This window comes from Trichosurus vulpecula, chromosome 1 (genome assembly GCF_011100635.1).
Source record: "Trichosurus vulpecula isolate mTriVul1 chromosome 1, mTriVul1.pri, whole genome shotgun sequence".
NCBI classification, from domain to species: domain Eukaryota; kingdom Metazoa; phylum Chordata; class Mammalia; order Diprotodontia; family Phalangeridae; genus Trichosurus; species Trichosurus vulpecula.
Genome location: NC_050573.1, coordinates 544795907 through 544816161, shown reverse-complemented (window position 1 = coordinate 544816161; position 20255 = coordinate 544795907). Strand labels below are relative to the sequence as shown.

The 20255-nt window shown below is 40.5% G+C and overlaps 1 protein-coding gene across 1 annotated transcript in view; it reads right to left on the bottom strand.

Moving 5' to 3' along the window:
* The window catches only part of SHB (SH2 domain containing adaptor protein B), a 367480-nt gene that overhangs the window by 96279 nt on the left and 250946 nt on the right, over positions 1–20255 (bottom strand). The window contains exon 4 of the mRNA XM_036741534.1: positions 4356–4527. Within this exon, the coding sequence (XP_036597429.1) occupies positions 4356–4527 (172 nt within the window). The remainder of the gene's footprint in view (positions 1–4355; positions 4528–20255) is intronic.

The window sequence follows — 20255 nt, the reverse complement described above, 5'->3', positions numbered from 1 at the left end:
AGAAGAGCATCTCAGAAACTGGAAACTGGAAAAACATCTCCTTTCTTTGGTTCAACCAAAAAGCATTTATCGAGTCCTTATTATGTGTGGTGTGTTGGGAAGAACCCAAAGGTAGAAGCCACTGTCTCTGTCACCAAGGAGCTTAAAATGAATGAGTGAGATAAGACACAAACTCAGAGAAAATAAACAATACTACATAAGATAGTGCTGGATGAGTATATAACTGAGGATGGGAAAAAAAACCCATTTTAGGAGTTCCCTAGTGGGAGAGGTTACTGGGATGTTCAGAGAAAGCTTCCCAGCAGAGGTAATGAATAAGTCTTACTACAAAGGCTATAAAAAAGAAAGGAGACGGATCCTTCCATACTTCGAGGATCTAATATTTCACTGACACTACCACTCTCTCTGCTGATTGAAAATTCTCTATGACTTAGTAAATGGCCTTTATGTGTTGCTGTGGCTGAAAAAACCCCACCAATCATCTTTTGCCCAAGCTTTTGGTAACTGAACTCACCAAACTTGGCTAGGCTGGTTCAAGAATTACAGTGCATTGTCTGGTGTGTTTAGTTTGTTAGGACTTGGCAAAGTTGGCCCTTGAGTAGTGCAGCTTTACAAAACGTGGGTCATCTCCATTCACAATGAAATACTAGAATGGGATGACAATGAAGGAACTGGTTAATAAGTGTGTCATCCCTTCCAGGCTTCTGCTACAATTTGTACTTTTATTCCAGTGTTGGATTCCCAGATGCCTGCTGCCTCAGGTTCCAGGGTTGACCTGTAGCTTCCAAGCCCCCAGTAGTGTACTTCCCCAAACAATCAGGCAGTAGACATATAGCTAAAAAACATTCCCCCTCATAAATCTGGGATCTCCTACTTAGTATATACAGCATTTGTGAGAAAAGTGGGCATAAACTCAGAATACAGTAGTAGTGATGCACACATATAGGAAATACATATGGCTAATGCAACTCAAAATTCTGGTACTAAAGGACCTGGAAGTCCTTTATCTCTTTGTGGAGTTGTGATGTAGCTGCATCCTGGCTGGGTTGCTCATCTGGGTTGTGAAAGTCTGCTATTCCCTCTCAAGTTTCCAGGGTTAGCTCTCTCAAGTCCATAGCCAATCCTTTTTTCTCCTTCAAGAGGTCCCACTACTAGAAGCTGTTTCCTCCCTCTAGTGACAGACTGCCTCATGGTACCCAGGTCTGCCTGGAGTAAGTGTCTTTGTTCCCTGTTGGATGCCATGTCTCCTACTGGTGGAGTTGCCTTGCTTAGAAGCCACGTGGCCATTGGGCCTGGGGGGAATGAGAGAGAAATTCTTCCTCTCCCCTTCCCTGGGGGGCTCCTCACAGGTAGCACCAGGCCTACACTCACATTAAAGATGATCAGGAAGTGTGTTATGGGGATCTAGCAATCCTCATTCAATCCAGCAAAGATTTCATACTTCCTAAAGTTAGCATAATAAAATCTCCTGATTATATACTGGGGTATGGACACCCTTTCATTCTGTGATTAGATCCTGGGCTTTCGGAGTTTTATTTTATGCATTTGAAAACATTATTCTGAGGGGTGGGGTCCATAGATTTCACTGGTTTGCCAAAGGAGTCAGCTAAGTGGTGCAGTGGATAGAGTGCTGGCCTGGAGTCAGGAAGACTCATCTTTGTGAGTTCAAATCTGGCCTCTGACACTTCCTAGCTGTGTGACCCTGGGCAAGTCGCTTATCTCTGTTTGCCTCAGTTTCCTCATCTGTAAAATGAGCTGGAAAAGGAAATGGCAAACGGCTGGTATCTTTGCTAAGAAAACCCCAAATGGGGCCATGAAGAATCAGACATGACTGAAAACTGACTTAATAAGCCAAAAAAGGTTAAGAACTCCTGTCCTAATGGGTGAAGTTGGCATTTAAGTGCTTGTTCCAGTGCCGGAGAGGGTGGTGGTGGTATATATGCACCACAAGAGTGAGCAGTCGTAAGGCTGGGCTGGGAATACGTGCAGAACTCCTGGAGCTTCCTGCTCGTCTCTGCACTCAAACAAGGGTAAATCATGAAGTGATGTGTATGCGTATACCGCATGGCCACTTCTTGGTCCTCAGGAATCAATACAAGTGTTTCTATGTCCCCTGAACAACGTCAGTCCCCTGGGTATATACAGACTGAGAACAGTGACAGTCGCAGGCTCTGGGACACTCCTCAGTTTTGTCCTGGGATCTCCTGAAGGGAGCTTGTACACTGGAGCTGGAAGCACCTCTGGGGCTAGGAGCAGGGAAGGGTGAGGCTTGTGTGACCAGGATGGGAGTTGGTGTTCCCACAGTGTTTATCAACTGATGAAAGCTCCAGCAGCATGTTATTCTTTCTTTCTGTGAACGTACGGAAAACTTGCTAAGAACAAAACAAGACGAAACTACCGGTTTTCAGTTGTCTGGAGATTTCTGAAGTACGGAGGTTTACCTCGCTTTAAGAAAATTCTATTTATGAAAATCCAGATTTATAGAATTAATACACGGAGGAGGGTGATATCTCAAAAAGGATTCGGGCAAAATTAACCAATTGTTTTTAAATGGTTAAGATAAGAGCATATGTGTATGAGAGAGAATGAGGGGTGTGTGTGTGTGTGTGTGAGTGAGAGAGAGAGAGAGAGAAGGAGAGAGAGAGAGAGGGAAGTATTAGTGTTAGTTGGGGTAATTAATGGGGCATCTAGGTGGTACAGTGAACAGAGCACTGGGCCTGGAGTCAGGAAGACCTGAGTTCAAATCCACTCTCACATGTTTGCTAGCTGTATGACCCTGAGCGAGTCACTTAAACTCAGTCTTCTCATCTATAAACCGGGGGTGATGATAACAGCGGCTATGTCCCTGGGTTGTCCTGAGGCTCAAATAAGATAATATTTGTAACGAGCGTAGCACGGTGCCTTGGAATGACGTAAGCCCTATAAAAATGCTACCTATTACTGTTGCTGTTATGATTACTTGTTACCTTATAACTTGTACTAGTATAAAGAGGGCGTTTTTTGGGCGGACAGACTTGTGATTTCATTGTTTAAAGGAAAACTTCCAATCGGAAAATTCACTCTACAATGAATATCGGCACCCCAGGCCCCATCCCCCACGCCATGCTGGACTCACTAGCTGTGTGGCCCTGGGCGAGTCACTGAAGCTCTTCATCTCAGTTTCCCCATCTGTGGAGTGTACTTGGTATCTGCTAAGGTACTTTCCAGCTCCAAACCTATGACCCTGCAAACTTCTTTGACTGGCAATCATTGGAAAGAATGACTTTCCACAAAATAAAATCTGATATATATATACATATATATATGTATGTATATATGTATATATATATACATATATATGTAAATTATACACACAGACACACACACATATTTTAAAAGAACAGGCTAGTAATAGGGATAGTTGATGGTCCATCATTGCTTCTTATTCCTCATCCATGATAAAAAGGATTACAAAAATGTACTATATTTAAGAGATTTTCTAAGATATAAAAGGGTTTGTTCTGGTGAAACAGACTAATGATTTCATTTACATAGGGGACTCCCAATGAGAAAACTCCCTCTCCCAATGGAGAATAGCATCTGTTCTATAATTTACAGATGGCCTTAGAGAGTTGCCTAAGGCACCGAGAGGTTAAGCAACATGCTCATATGACCTAACTCAGGTCTTCCTAACTCAAAGGTCACTTCTTGAAATTCAATATGCCCTGAAGCCCCTCTCACAAAGGCGGTTAAATAATAAGAAATGTTCCCCTGGTTAAGGATGTCCAGGGGATGATGATCAAGTAGGTACATGACCAGTAACTGATAACATCTTAAATTAGACCCCTGAATAATCATGACTACCTAAAAGTAAAAATGAAGCAGGTAGGTGGTGCAGTGGATAGAGTCCCAGGCCAGGATTCAGGAAGACTCTTTTTTCTCAGTTCAAATCTAGCCTCAGACACGTTCTAGCTGTGTGACCCTGGGTAGGTCACTTAACCTTGTTTGCCTCAGTTTCCTCACCTGTAAAATGAGCCAGAGAAGGACGTGGCAAACCACTCTAGTATCTTTGCCTTTCTTGGTTTTCTTACCCCAAATGGGGCCATGAAGAGACAGACACAACTGACGTGACTGACCAACAACAACAAAAGTAAGAATCGAGTATCTCAGTTGGTAGCGGGTTCCCTCTCACTGGAGATCTTCAAGCAAAGGCTGGATGGGTCACCAGTCTAGTGTGCTAGCGTATGGAGGCGATGGCTATTGGGGCCCTGCAATTCTGAGAATCACATTACAATCCCCAAAGTAGTACTTTACAATGTAACAGTTAAAAAGGTTATCAGAGCTCCAGGATAAAGTTGGTTTCTCACTGAACTTACATTTGCTTTTCCAGTGGGACAGTAGGATCGACTCTTTCTCCCAATATCCCGCAGAACTCTGGGCTCCCATGTTTGATGGGCTTGAAGCCTCCACCAGGGGCTCGGAGCTGTCGACGCCTGTCTCGGGAAGGCGAGGGGGAAGATTGCCTTTTCTCATTACCGTTAAACTGAGCTGTAAGAGATAAAGATGAAAGAGTTATCAGAGAGTGAAAGAATCAGTGATAACATTTTTTAAAAAGTGTAAACATCTGCAGACAGGTCCAATTTGTTACAAGGCTTCCTTCACATGATAAGGATATCATTTACCCTTTCCAAACTGGTATTTAATGCTTTAAGCGAAGAAAAATTTTCTTCGTAAGGTGTCCCACTGAGGTAATTTTTCCAGCAGTGAAAACTACAAGGCTAAAAATATATTTGGCTTTTTAGAACTTGATCATCCAGACACCCTGAAATCACGAATGAGGCGACTGTTGGTGTTGCTTGTTTAAATATTTAGTGTGTGTGTAACTGGGATGAGGAGCCACAGGGATGACTCAGTCACTATTTCTCCCATGCTTTGTTATGACTGGTGGATGTTCAGATTGGGTGGGTACATTTTGTCCTTTTTCACTCAACTACAAAATGATGAAATATACGCTTTGCAGATTGGTATGTATGGGGCTTACACTTGAGATTAGATAAGAATAGCCCCAAAGTATTCATTTGCTCTCTGATATAAAAAATTTAATAATCCACGTGCTGGTAATCATAAGTATGGAATGAGTCACATACTGAGATCTTTACACATGGCTTGAGATACAAGAACAGTGCAGTATTAAAGCCATACCAATGAGCCATACCTGTCACATCAGAATTGTTATGAATTTAGAAAAGAATGATACGGGGCTCTTCAGGCACATGACACCCAGCCCGCTGTTGACTGGTCACGGCCAGACGCGACTGAATAGGACTAAACAAACATGGATTTTGATTTTTAAGTAAGATTATGGTTTGGGCATATGAAAGTGAGATCGAAAATCAGTTATTTTCATCCCTGACTGAGGTAAGGCTAACAGACATCTCACCCCTCTCTCTATTCTCAGAGACCTGTGTCCTGTTTTGAAATTAGTCCTGATTCAAAAGTAAAGAATACTATGGGGAACTATTAACATTCTCCCCTGGAAAGAAGCATCTTAAGAAAACACATCAGGGCATGTCAGAACCCACATTACTATGACTTCAATGAGACACAGTGAGGTCACAGCTTTCTAAATACATCTTATAACAGGCACATCTTTGGATTGAAGATGACCAGATAAGGTGGTGAGAAGCTGGAACCACATGAATGACTCTTCAGCTATGGGATGAAGAGATGACACCAGGGGCCTCTGCAGCGTTGCTACTGTCTCCTGGGGACAGATGTTTGCCAGGATCGTGGCCCTAACCTGAAAGGTACAAATAGTCAGGGTGATGGGCCCCCACTACTACCCTGGCAGTAGTGTAGTGAATCTGAGAACTCAGGCTTTTGTAAACCTCCCCGCCTTCAGGAGTAACTGCAAAACACTCCAGTAAATGCTCCAGCTACTGTGTTAAGAAAAAAAGCAACAAAATGATATACAGCTAGCATTTTATACAGTGCTCTAAGATCGGCAAAGGGCTTCACGTATGCTATCACACGTGTATTTTGCAACAACACAGGATCATTATCCTCATTTTACAAGTGAGGAAAATGAGGACCAGAAAGGGTGACCTGCCTATGGTTACACAGCTGGTGTCAGAGACCTTCCTAAACACCGACTAACTTCAAAATAGGACACAGGTCTCTGAGAATAGAGAGAGGGGTGAGATGTCTGTTAGCCTTACCCCCGTCAGGGATGAAAATAAGTGATTTTATATGCCATGCAATTACACTCCATGGTCGAGGATTAAAAGAGATGAGTTAGAGTTCATAGGCTCAATATTTAGAGTTGCAAGGGACCTTAAGATTCTTCTAGTCCAACCCCCGCATTTTACAGAGGAGGAAACTGAGGGGAGGCAATGATTTGATTTAGGTCACACAGGTAACGAATGCCTAAGGTGGAACTCACCAAGGTCCTCTCTAACCCAGCCCTCTTTCCATGCTGTTAGTGTGTCAGTGAAGGTTGCAATGTTCTCCATTCTTTAAGCGTTGCAATCAAAATGCAAACTTCTGTTTGCAACCAAAATATCTACACAGCTCATTTTCCCTTTTGGTTAATATTTGTGTGTCAACTACATTTCTTCCTCAAAATATAGTTTAGAGAAATGAAAGAAAACATTTCCTTTCATAATTTCAGCACACTACACAAATACTTCCTTCAGAAATACAACATCCTTAACAAGGGGCGATTCTGTGAATGGACCAGGGCTAAAGGGCAGTTGCACAGGCCTATAATGTAACTTGCAATCAACTATTATTTTCAATAAGAATAAAATTGGAGTAGGGAAAGCAGCCACTCTAATATGGAAATCTTCCGTCTGTTGGGGATAGATGAATGCTAATGTACTAGCTTTGTGCCTGGAGCCCCTGAACAATATACTTAATTAGATACTGAAAATCATTTAACTTAACCCAGCAAAAAATTAGCCTTCTAACACATTTTCCTGGATGCAACCATCATAGTAATATTGTGATGGAAATGTTGTATTTAAAAGTCAGTACCCACATGAAATCCTTTGACAAAGGAGCATAGAGTTTAAATTTGAAGGCTCCTGCAGATTAATGTCTCAGCCAGGATGACATAAACATCTGGCTTGGGGATCCTGATTCATTAAAAAAAAAAGAAAAAGAACATCAAGTGACTCTAGAATGAGAAAAGTGTGTGATGAATAAGCCTAACTGCTGAAATGAGACATTCAGTCAGTCCACAGTCGTTGGTGAAACAGACAGGGGTTCTAGTATGGAGGACCATACTCTAATCACTGGGCAAGGAGGAGAGAATGAAAGAGATAAAATTTCTTCCATCTGGGAAGAGTTGAGCAGTCCAGTAGGGGAGAATCAGAATGGTACAATGGAGAAAGCAATTAGTTCTATGGGCTAGAAATCTGACTACTTGGCTAAAGTCCCTTACTGGGCCCTGAGCTTCCTCATTTGAAAAGGAGTAGGGGAGGAGGTTGAATTTTTAAGCCCATGATTAGGGGACAAATAATTCATTTTTGATTGTAGTACAAACATATACTTTTGAATTCACAAATATTAAAGACTCTGCAGTGCTTCTAACACGCCATATAATGTAAAGTTAATTTTTGTTCCTAAGGTGCCGTATGAACAAAGGAGATAGAAAATACATATAAGGATGGGTACCCTTCTATTACTCCTTTTTGAAAGTGAGCATTCATTTTATTTCTTCCTCTTACAATATAGCATATTGATTTCTTTTCTTTTTTTAACTATTGGGGAAGAATATATCTCTGGAAACACACTCTAAATGACCACAATCTAGGGGCAACTAGGTGATGCACAGGCCCTGGAGTCATGTTTCAACAATTCGGCTAGCGGCTGCTGCGGGGGTGAAAAACAAACACGAGCCCAATAACAGGAATGCTGTAAGCCCAGGTTCTTTTGACCTGCTTTACTAAGGAAAGCAACATTAAGGGGTTAACAATCTTACTTTAATCCAACATACAAATATCATTCACTCAGCTCAGGGGGAAAAGCTAGCACCCTGAGCTTCAGAGCAAATACAAACAAATTACAAACATCAACAGACAGACCTTGTCTGATTCAAATCTCAATGCATAGTTACCAGGGTTTAATGGAGTCTGAACATCCGGGTTTACAAGCTGGAGGGCTCTTAACTACAGCTGCCCAGGGTCTCCACATCAGCACAAGGCCAAGGGTGAGAGCCCTAAGCAAATAACTCTGTTCTCTCTTTTTATACAGTTTCAGATGTCATCGAACGTCATCTGAGCGACAGAACTTCGTCTCCTAAGATTGGCTCTGGTCTTAGCAATTCCCCTCAGGACCCTGAGGACTTCATGCCCACACAGGCTTAGCACCTAGTAGATAGGGGCTTGGGCCTGAGGTTTAGCACTTAGTAAGACACAATCAAAGACACCCAACTTAATTGCTATTACAAGTCAAGAGGGCCTGAGTTCAAGTATGACCATAGATACTTATCAGCTATTTGATCCTGGGCAAGACACTTAACCCCAACTGCCTCTTTAAAAAATGACTATCATCTCCGAGGACATTTCTTTTCTTTTAAAAACTGTTATTGATATCTTTTATTTTAAATCATCTACAACTCCCAGTAGACAGCTATGTTTGTTGACTGACCCAGATTCAGTTTCCTCACCTGTAAAATGGGAATATTGATTGTGCCCACCTTCTAGGGTTGTTGTGAGGATTGGATAACATGTTTAAAATGCTCTGCAAACCTTCACGCACCATAAAATGCTAGCAATTATTATTATCAGTGTGGTTGTTAATGTATTTCCTCCTTTCAGAGAGCTATACAACAAATAAAGAGTGAAAAAAAGCCCATTTAGCAAAATTAACCAATATTGAAGAAGTCTGACATCGATATGCAGCGTTCCACAAAGAAGGGGGTGGGGCGGTGCCTTCTCTTCTCTCTTCTTTGGGGTCCAGCTTGGTCATTATAATTTTGTAGGATTCAGTTTGGGTTGTTTAGATGCTGTTACTTCTGCTTATGTGGTTGGAGTCATTGTGGATTTGCATTTCCCGGTTGTTTACTTCATTTTGTATCAATTCATATAATTCTTCCCATGGGTCTCTGTACCCATCTTATTAGCTTTTTTAAAAAAAAACTGTGCAGGAATATTCTGCTATATTCATGGACCTGGAGTATTCTCCAGTATGTGGGTATTGCTCACATTTTCACAAAAGCGTCCTATATTTGAATTAATCTCAGCTTTTCGAGGCCTAAGTTTTCTCATCTATAAAATTAGGGATTTGAACTAGATGACCTTTAAGGTACCATCTAGTTTTAAATCTCTAATGCCATGATTTACTTCCTTTGTGTCTCAATTTCCTCATTAATAAAATGAGAAGAAATGATGGCTAAGGTTTCTTTCGGTTCCAAAATTGTGGGATTTGCTAATCCTCCAAAGACTACGTGGAACACTGACTAAGGAACAGGAATGAGATAATCCCTTAAAACGAGGATATCTGGTCACCCTCCCAGGGGTTGCTTCCACATCTTATTTACTAAAATTCAGAAGTCTGGTGTAGGTTAAGTCTCAAGCAGAGAGGTTTCTGGTTTACTTGAAAAAAAAAAACATATCACCGGCAAAACTGCTAAATCATAGAGCAAAGAACCTGATCATCTCAGGAAACTGAACTCAGAAAAGTTAACTGGCTTGCTTACAGTAGGGGTAGCTGGGCAGTGGACAGAGCATGGGGCCTGGAGTCAGGAAGACCTGAGTTCAAATCTAACCTCAGAAACTAGCTGCAAGACCCTGGCCAAGTTGCTTAATTTCTGCTTGCCTCAGTTTCCTCAACTGAAAAATGGGGAGAATAATAGCATCTATCTTCCAGGTAACTGAGATCATATCTGTAAAGTGATAAAGTGTCTGGTCTAGAGTATGTGCTATATAAATGCGTATTTCCTCCATATCCCCAGGCACTGAGCTAATAAATTTCGGAGGCCAGGACACAAACCTTGGCTTCATTTGACTCCAGATCTAGTATCTTTCCCATACACCACATTAAGAATTAAAACATTCTGCATGTAGAATTAAGTAGAATTCTACATTCTACTTAATGTGGAATTTTGTCCATAGGATCCTACGGGTAAAGTTGGGAGGGAAGTTAGAGGCCCTGCTGTCTAATTTACAGATGAGAAACCTGAGTTGAGTAAATTTGCAGAAGGGTGGAATTCAAACCCGGGTCCTCTTTCTCCAAAGTCAGTGCTTTTCTCACTTTGATAAACTAGGAGAGAAGACGTGTGGAGCACAAAGGTTAAGAGATAGGAGATAGAAGATTGTACATTTATCCCTTCTACATAGTGACTTTTCCCATTGTGGTTTTGCTATATCTCATATTGGGCATAAGAAATTAAATGGAAATTTTGGGGGGAGTTTTGCAGAAGCCACAGATGACACAGAAGGCCAGCAGAAGACACAGAAAAAGTTTAGAAACTCAGAAATGTGTAAAATATATGTATAGTATTGTATCTTATCGACCCAAATTTTACAATAAGGTTCTGTAAACAGCCTATAAAAGAAAAAGAAAAAATCCAGACCTTTTCTCTGGTATGAAGGGAGGGCCATAAAATTTTAAGCTTCAAGTGGATTTTCCAGATGTGTGTGTGTGTGTGTGTGTGTGTGTGTGTGTGTTTGCGTGTGTGTATGTGAGTGTGACGGGTGGGACATCGCACCCCTAACGCCCTCCGTGTAGAAGAGATAACTATATACAGAGACTAGAAAGCTGACGGATTTGATTGGAATGCTAAGTGCATAGCTGGCCTGTAAAGTATGGCAGCCAGAAGGCAAAGGATTTTAAAAGCTAAAAAAACAAACAAACAAACAAAAAAAAGGTTTTCAGTCTCTCCTAGAGGAAAAAGGGAATCACCGGAGTTTCTTGAGAGGGTTGAGTCTGAGTGATACAGTCCGACCTGTGTTTTAGGAATATTAGTTTTGGAGTTATGTATTAATAACGTTCATTCAAAGCAAATTTGCTCAGGGCAACTTTGTGGGTATGTGCTTGTAACCCACATCTAGGCGGGCAGCACTAAGAGAGATCATATGGGGTACTCTAAGGAAGCTGAAGACTCAGTTTCAGTCCTGGGGGAACTGGCTTTTAAGTGACATAAGGTATGGTATATGTAAATGAGATAAATAAAGGCTGGGGAGCAGGAAGAGGCTGGAAGACAGAGATGACTGGAAAGTAGAGTGGGGGCAGATTTCCCTTCTCCTTTCCTTTCTTTGCATGCCTAATGGTTAGCACAGCACCTCACATATAGCAAGGGGTTATTAAATGCCTGTTGATGGACTGCTTCTAATATTGATTTCTCTCATCATTTGAGCAGAGGAAGGACAAGGAAGAGAAACTCAAATCAGTTAACCTTGATCCCTTGAGACTAAAAGGTAGGCTGGGGGAGAGGGGCTCCTATCTAAAGTCAGGAGTTTACATTCTCTGTAGACTTCAATTTTAAAATTAAATCTATTACCATAATGTAGCTGAGGGAAAATTTATATACAATGCTTTGTAATCTTTAAAGGCTATATACTTGTTAGCTATTATTATTATTATTAACATAGAAAACTGGGGTATAACTGTACACAGACACTAGGGTTCATTAATGGAGGAAACTAGATGCCTGCTGTTTTTCTTCTTTACGGTAAAATATCAGTTTTGAGAGCAGTTAAATTGGCTAAAATCTAATAATGTCACAGACAATACTTTGATTCCCCGCTGAATTAATTTATACATTCATTTGCAACCATAATCGTATACCCATATATTTTAGACAGAACAGGTGGAATTGAATGGCAAGCTTAATTAGGCAAATCATTTTCCCTTAAAATAAAAATATTCAAACTCCACAATCGTAGTAATTCAGTGGTGAAAAAAGAAATCACAGAAGCTCTAAACACATAACAGTTTTCTTTCCTTCTAATTAAATTTCTCTTTAGTCTGCAGTTTAAAATGGCAATATTTTTAATTTAGTGATTTTTCTGCAGAAGATAAAGATATAAAAGAATTGTATTTAGGGAAAAACACACCACCCTCACAAGCCATTAAAATGGTGGAAATGAATTAATTTAACATGTAGGTGATTAAAAATTTAATCTGAATCCAAGAAGATGTAAGTTAAACCCAAATCATGGCAGCCCACGAGGATAACAATGCTCTTCTTGGCTCAGACAACTCTGACCAGCAAATACGAACTAGATTTCAGTGGAGAACACTATTGATTCTTTCCAGGTGTAGGGCATTTGATCTGCTGGGTTGCCTTCTCTCCTCTCATACTGCACCACGAGTTCAGGCCCTTATCACCTCATCACCCAAAGGACCTTGGGAATTTCCCATCTGATTTGTTGCTAAAACCTTCTGTATATGTTGCCTTCCTCGTTAGAAGGTGTGCTCCTTGATAACAGGGAATAATTCTTAGTGCTTTAGCACAGCACTTTGTGTATAGTAAGGGCTTAATAAATACTTGCTTCATCCATTATTCATTTATTCATACCTAGACTAATGAAAAAGACTTTTGGTGGATCTTCCTGCCTCAAGTTTCTTCCCAGTCCAGTCCATCCTCCAATGAGCTATCAAGTAACGTGGCCACATCACAGACCCTATTTGATAAACAGCAGTGGCTCTCTCTCACCTCCAGGATAAATGACAAAATCTTCTGTTTGGAGTTTAAAACCCTTTATAACCGGGTCCCTTCCTACCTTTCCAGATTTCTTACATCTTAGTCCCTCTTCCATGTGCTCTATGATCAGGGCCTCCCTGCTGCTCCTTGAATTTTTTCTCTCCTTATTCCCTTCTGAGTCCCTTTGCTTTCTGAAGTTTCAGCTAAAATTCTAATCCTCCTGAATGCTAATGCCTTCCCTCTGAGATTCCATCTCCGTCTCAGGTTGGGAGATTCATCACAAAATATGGCCCTCCTCTCATTTATTCTGATTGTTCGCAAAGATGGTCCAAGGTGGGCTCCTGCCATGCAACGCCTTCTCCTAACCTAGAGCAGTGAGGGTGGTCCAGAGGATGATTGACAAAGAAGTTTCTTTGAAGTTCTGCTACATAACAGCTTGTTAATAATTTTGTTTATATAATTCATGTGGCCACTAAAAAGTTCACTGTCTAACTCTTATATCTAAGTTGACTAAGAGAGTTCTCAAATGGGGGCTGGGGACTGTAAACAAATTGAGATGTCTATAATATTCATATTTTGGAGTGATTTTCCATTTTCTTGTTTCTATACTCCTGAACTGACTGTAAATCCATCCAGTGCCTGGCCAAGAAGTTAGGGAAATGGAAGAAGCAATAGTTAAAGATATCAGTTCTCTAACTTTTTGTTCTCAAGACCACTGTATACTCTTAGAAACCAAGGACCCCAAAGGGTCTGTATTTATATGGGTAGTATCTTCAATATTTACCATATTATAATAAACTGATTACATGTTAATGCAAACAATACACTTTTATGAGATACATATTTTCCAAAACAAAAAAAAATTAGAAAGAAGTGTGGCATTGTTTGATATATTTTTGCAAAACTCCTTAATGTTTGGCTTAATAGAAGACAGCTGGATTCTCATCTGTGTCTGCATTCAATTGGTTGTGTCAGGTTGTTTCGGCTGAAGTGCAAGAAGAAAGTCTGGCCTCACACAGATTGATAATAATAGCTAACATTTACATAGTGATTACTATGTGTCAGACACTGTCTTAAGTGCTGTATGATCATTATCTCATTTGATCCTTGCTATCAACCCTGGGGAGGGAGGTGCTATTATTATCATCCCCATTTAACAGACGAGGAAGTGAAATGACCTGCCCGAGGTCACACAGCTAGGAAGTGTCTGAGGGTAGATTTGAACTTTTGTCTCCCTGACTCTGGGCCTGGTGCTCCTGTGCCACCTACCTGCTCCTGTGTCGTTGGGAAAAGGAGCAGTATTTTCATAGGCAAATAACACCTCAGTACTATTATGAAAATAGGTTTGATTTCATGAATCCTTTAAAAGGGTCTTGGGGATGTCTAGGAGTCCTTGGACCACACTTTGAGAACTTCTGGTCTAAGAGCTTATAGGATGAGTCTGCAGAGGCCTTCAGGAGAGGCAGCGCATGCACATAAAATACCTGCAGAGAAAGCCCGTTGGCTGGTGACAAGGGAGTTAGTGCCGCACTGTGGACAAATTATGTATTACATGCCATAGCTACTCAATAAACGCTTCATTAACAATCTGCTTTTTGGTAAGTTACATACCAGACAAGCAGGGAAATCAGACATGGGTAGCTACAGCACCAAGGAAACCCATCAAGTAGGCACCTAGCTCATACAGAATGTCGCTTATTTTGTGATAAGTCAAAGAGCATGGTAGCACCAGAGGACCCTTTTTGCTCTGGTTCTGAATGTCCTGACACAATTTTACTAACACTTCCATAGAAAGGACTTTATTCCTGCCATATTTCTATTTTCTTTACAAATCAAGTGTATTCTTTACATAAACAAAATCACCATTTTTTGTCATGCTGTTTTAAAAGGACATGTATATTGAAATACAATTATAAATATTAAGAAAGCTCATGAACCCCTAAGTTAAAGAAGCCTTGCTCCAAGTTTATTTATACAAAATTCTTATATTATACCAAAGATTTCATAGATATTCTGTAACACTTAGACTTCCTTGAGTATCAACACATATTAGAAAAATTAACCAAAGGAGCAATAAAATATTCAGGAAAGACAATCCCTTGGTGAGCATAGTGAGATCCCAAGTATTTTATGAAAAATATCTAAGAACGATATTTAAACTCAACAAAATTGGAATAACTAATAAAATTCATTGCTTTCAAAGTCACTAAAGAAGGGAGGGGCTAGGGGTGGAGCCAAGATGGCAAAGCACAGGCAGCAGCCCAGCTAACTCTCCCTACATTCCCTTCCAAACAACTTGAGGAGCAAAGTCAACAAAAGATCAGGGTGAGACTTTTTCTAGCCCCAGGCAACTTAGAAGGTTAGTAAGAGGGCTCTGTGACACCAAAGTGGGAGCAGGCCTGGAGCATGGCAGTAGCACCAACTATTGGCCTCAGGGGTGGGACAGTAGCCGTGACAGCTTTGGAAGATTTCAGCCTAGAGATGGTAAATAGGTTGGATAACTGGCCAGAAAGAGATTATGGAGGACCCTCTGCTGGCATTAGGTGCAGCTGGTGCTGATTGGCAACTCTATTGCCCACATGCAGCTCTGGGTCACAGTCACAGGGCCAAGAGGGGAACAGGGATCCTTCCTGGTTAAAGACCAGCAGAGCAGTGACCAAATTTCTCTCTCAATCACACCACCTTGGAAGCACTGAAAACTTGCAGACTCTCAGAACTAACTCTGAAAAGAGTAGCACAAAAAGGTCTGAGACTTGGGACAGCGCCTTCCCAACCTCCAGGTGAGGAGGGCCCAACTTATCATAAAGTTCAAAGTCAAGAAACAGGCTGGAAGAATGAGTAAACAACAAAAAAAGAATTTGACTATAAAAAGCTACATTTGGCCAAATGAAAAAAGCACAAAATCTCACTTAAGAAAATGAAATTAAAATTAGAATTAAATTAAAATTAGAAACTCTTTAAAAATCAAAATTGGCCAAGTAGAAGCTAATGACTCCACGAGACAACAAGAATAAATCAAACAAAATTAAAGAATGAAAAAATAGAAGAAAAGTGAAATATCTCATTGGAAAAATAACTGACCTGGAAAATAGATCAAGGAGAGATAATTTAAGAACTATTTTTTTTATTTTTTTCAATTGCAAACATTTATTAACCCTACTATATGTTGGATACAAAAATAAAAAGAATGGAACAACTCCCCACTCATAAGGAATTTACATTTTGTTGGGGAGACAAGTACACTTATAATTTTATATGCAGAATAAATTTTAAAATTCAAATAAAGACAAGGTTACTATAGTTTAATATAGAAGTTAGGAGTGAAGAGCATTAGCAGTTGGGGGTAGCGGATGCTTCATGTAGCGTATGGTTTTTGAAATTCCATCTTCAAGGAAGAGAGGGATTCTTTGGGGCAGTGATGGGGAGGGAGCAAATTTTGTAAAACTGATCAGTATATCAAAAAATCTTATATCTTATCCTGTGTTCCACACCTGTGGATGACCCCTTTCCTCCCCAATCTCAATAAGGAGTTGGGGGGAAGTTTCTTCTCATACTTCTTCTTTGGAGGCAAGCTTGTTTACAATTTTGCAACAGTTAGTTTCAATTACTTTGTGATTCTTTCCATTTATATTGCTAACATTGTACATGTTTTCCTACCTCTGCTTACTTTACTTTGCATCAGTTCATTTAAGTCTTATCATGGTTCTCTGTATTTATTATAACTCAGTGATATTCCATTACATTCATGTACTAGAGTTTGTTGAGCCATTTTTCCAGTCAATTGGCATGCATTCCCTCCCAATTCTTTTTTTTTAAAATTTATTTAATATATTTAGTTTTCAGCATTGATTTTCACAAGAGTTTGAATTACAAATTTTCTCCCCATTTCTACCCTCCCACCCACTCCAAGATGGCGTATATTCTGGTTGCCCCATTCCCCAGTCAGCCCTCCCATCTGTCACCCCACTCCCCTCCCATTCCCCTTTCCCTTCTTCTCTTGTAGGGCAAGATACATTTCTATGCCCTATTGTCTGTGTATCTTATTTCCTAGTTGCATGCAAAAACTTTTTTTTGTTGTTGTTGTTTTTGAGCGTCTGTTTTTAAAACTTTGAGTTCCAAATTCTCTCCCCTCTTCCCTCCCCACCCACCCTCCCTAAGAAGGCAAGCAATTCAACATATGCCACATGTGTATCATTATGTAAAACCCTTCCACAATACTCATGTTGTGAAAGACTAACTATATTTTGCTCCCTCCTATCCTATGCCCCTTTATTGAATTTCTCCCTTGACCCTGAACCTTTTTGAAACTGTTTGTTTTTGATTACCTCCTCCCCCGTCTGCCCTCCCTTCTATCATCCCCCCCTTTTTATCTTCTTCCTCCTTCTTTCCTGTGGGGTAAGATACCCAATTGAGTGTGTATGGTATTCCCTCCTCAGGTCAGATCTGATGAGAGCAAGATTTACTCATTCTTCCTCATTTGCCCCCTCTTCCCTTCCTACAGAACTGCTTTTTCTTGCCACTTTTATGCAAGATAATTTACCCCATTCTATCTCTCCCTTTCTCCTTCTCTCAATATATTCCTCTCTTATCCCTTAATTTGATTTTATTTTTTTTAGATATCATCCCTTCGTATTCAACTCACCCTGTGCCCTCAGTCTATATACATAGATATATATAGATATATATATACACACACCTACATATAGACATACATAGACACATACATATGTATATATGCATACACACACACACACACACACACACACACACACACACACACACATATATATATATATATGCATATTCCTTTCAGCTACTATGATATTGAGGTCTCATGAATCATACACATCATCTTTCCATGTAGGAATGTAAACAAAACAGTTCAACTTTAGTAAGTCCCTTAGGATTTCTCTTTCTTGTTTACCTTTTCATGCTTCTCTTGATTCTTGTGTTTGAAAGTCAAATTTTCTATTCAGCTCTGGTTTTTTCACTGAGAAAGCTTGAAAGTCCTCTATTTTATTGAAAGTCCATATTTTGCCTTGGAGCATGATACTCAGTTTTGCTGAGTAGTTGATTCTTGGTTTTAATCCTAGCTGCATTGACCTCTGGAATATCGTATTCCAAGCCCTTCGGTCCCTTAATGTGGAAGCTGCTAGATCCTGTGTTATCCTGATTGTTTTTCCACAATATTCAAATTGTTTCTTTCTGGCTGTTTGCAGTATTTTCTCCTTGACCTGGGAGCTCTGGAATTTGGCGACAATGTTCCTAGGAGTTTTCTTTTGGGGATCTATTTGAGGAGGTGATCTGTGGATTCTTTCAATTTCTATTTTACCCTCTGGCTCTAGAATATCAGGGCAATTCTCCTTGATAATTTCTTGAAAGATGATATCTAGGCTCTTTTTTTGATCATGGCTTTCAGGTAGTCCAATAATTTTTAAATTATCTCTCCTGGATCTATTTTCCAGGTCAGTGGTTTTTCCAATGAGATATTTCACATTGTCATTCCTTTGGTTCTGTTTTATAATATCTTGATTTCTCATAAAGTCACTGGCTTCCACTTGCTCCAATCTAATTTTTAAGGTAGTATTTTCTTCAGTGGTCTTTTGGACCTCCTTTTCCATTTGGGTAATTCTGCCTTTCAAGACATTCTTCTCCTCATTGGCTTTTTGGAGCTCTTTTGCCATTTGAGTTACTCTACTTTTTAAGTTGTTGTTTTCTTCAGTATATTTTTCAGTATTTTTTCAGGTCTCCTTTAGCAAGTCATTGACTTGTTTTTCATGGTTTTCTTGCATCATTCTCATTTCTCTTCCCAATTTTTCCTCTACTTCTCTAACTTGCTTTTCCAAATCCTTTTTGAGCTCTTCCATGGCCTGAAACCAGTTCATGTTTTTCTTGGAGGCTTTTGGTGTAGGCTCTTGCACTTTGTTGACTTCTTCAGGCTGTATGTTTTGGTCTTCTTTGTCACCAAAGAAAGATTCCAAAGTCTGAGACTGAATCTCAGTGTGTTTTCGCTGCCTGGCCATGTTCCCAGCCAACTTACTTGACCCTTGAGTTTTTCAGCGGGGTATGACTGCTTGCAGAGCAAAGAGTACTTTATTCCAAGCTTGAGGGGATGTGCTGTTGATTTCAGAGCTATTTCTATACAGTCACCTCTGTCACACCAGGACTCCTCCTTCCTCAAGAACCACCAGCCTGGACCTGATGCAAATCTTAAGCAGGCTCTGCACTCCTGCTCTGATCTGCCACTTAATTCCTCCCACCACGTGGGCCTGGGGCTGGAAGTAACTGCAGCTGTAGTTATGTAACTGCACCTCCCTCACTGCCTCTGGGGCAGTGGCCGAACCACGAACTTTGTCCCCCGCGGCTTTTCCCATTAACCTTCTATGTTGTCTTTGGTGTTTGTGGGTTGAGAAGTCTGGTAACTGCCACAGCTCACTGACTCAGGGCCTGTTCTGCCAGGCTCCCTGCCTGGTTGGTCCTGCTGCCACCCACGCTGAGCTCTGCTCCCCTCTGCTCTGGGGCGATAGACCTCATCCAGTGACCATCTAGGCTGTCCTGTATCCCTGCTTCCCTCTGCTATTTTGTGGGTTCTGCAGTTCTAGAATTTGATCAGAGCCATTTTTTATAGGTTTTTGGAGGGACCTGGTGGGGAGCTCACGCAAGTCCCTGCTTTCCAGCTGCCATCTTGGCTCCGCCCCACCTCTAATTTAAGAACTATTGCACTACCTAAAAGCCAGGTTGAAAAAAGGAGCCCAGACATCATATTTCAAGAAATTATAAAGGAAGACTGCCCCAATATTTTAGACCCAGAGGGTAAAATAGAAATGGAAAGAATCCACCAATCACCCCCAAAAAGAGATCCCAAAACAAAAACTTTCACGTATAATAATAGTCACATTCTATAGCTTCCAGGTCAAAGAGAAAATATTGCAAAAGGCCAAAAAGAAAGGTGTCAAATAAAATGGAGCCACAGTTAGGATTGCACAAGGTTTAGCAGCTTCCACGTTCAAGGAGTAGAAGGCTTGGAATATGATATTCCAGAAGGCATAGGAGCTAGGCTTACAACCAAGAATAATCCACCCAGCAAAACTGAGTATGATCTTTCAGGGGGAGAAATGGATATTTAATGAAATGGAGGACTTTCAAGCATTCCTAATGAAAAGACCAGAACTGAAGAGAAAATCTGACATTCAAACATAAAACATTAGAGAGGCACAAAAAGGTAAACATGAAAGAGTAATCATAAGGGACTTAATAAAATTTTCTATATGGGAAGATGATACAGTTAACTCCTATCAACTTTATCATTACTAGGGCAGTTAAAAGGAGTCTACAAAGAATTCATGGGTGTGATTTGACTATGTTTGAATGATCTGTAAAAAAATGAATGGGTGAGAAAGAGGGATGCACTGGGAGAAGGGAAAAGGGAGAGGCAGAATGGGGAAAACTTTGTCACAGAAAAGAGGTAAGCAAGGAAGTGCTTTTATAGGGGAGGGGAAAATGGCAGCGGATAGACAACACTTGAACCTCATTCTCATTGGAATTGGTTAAAAGAAGAATACACACACACACACACACACACACACACACACACACACACACACTCAGTTGGTATAGAAATCTA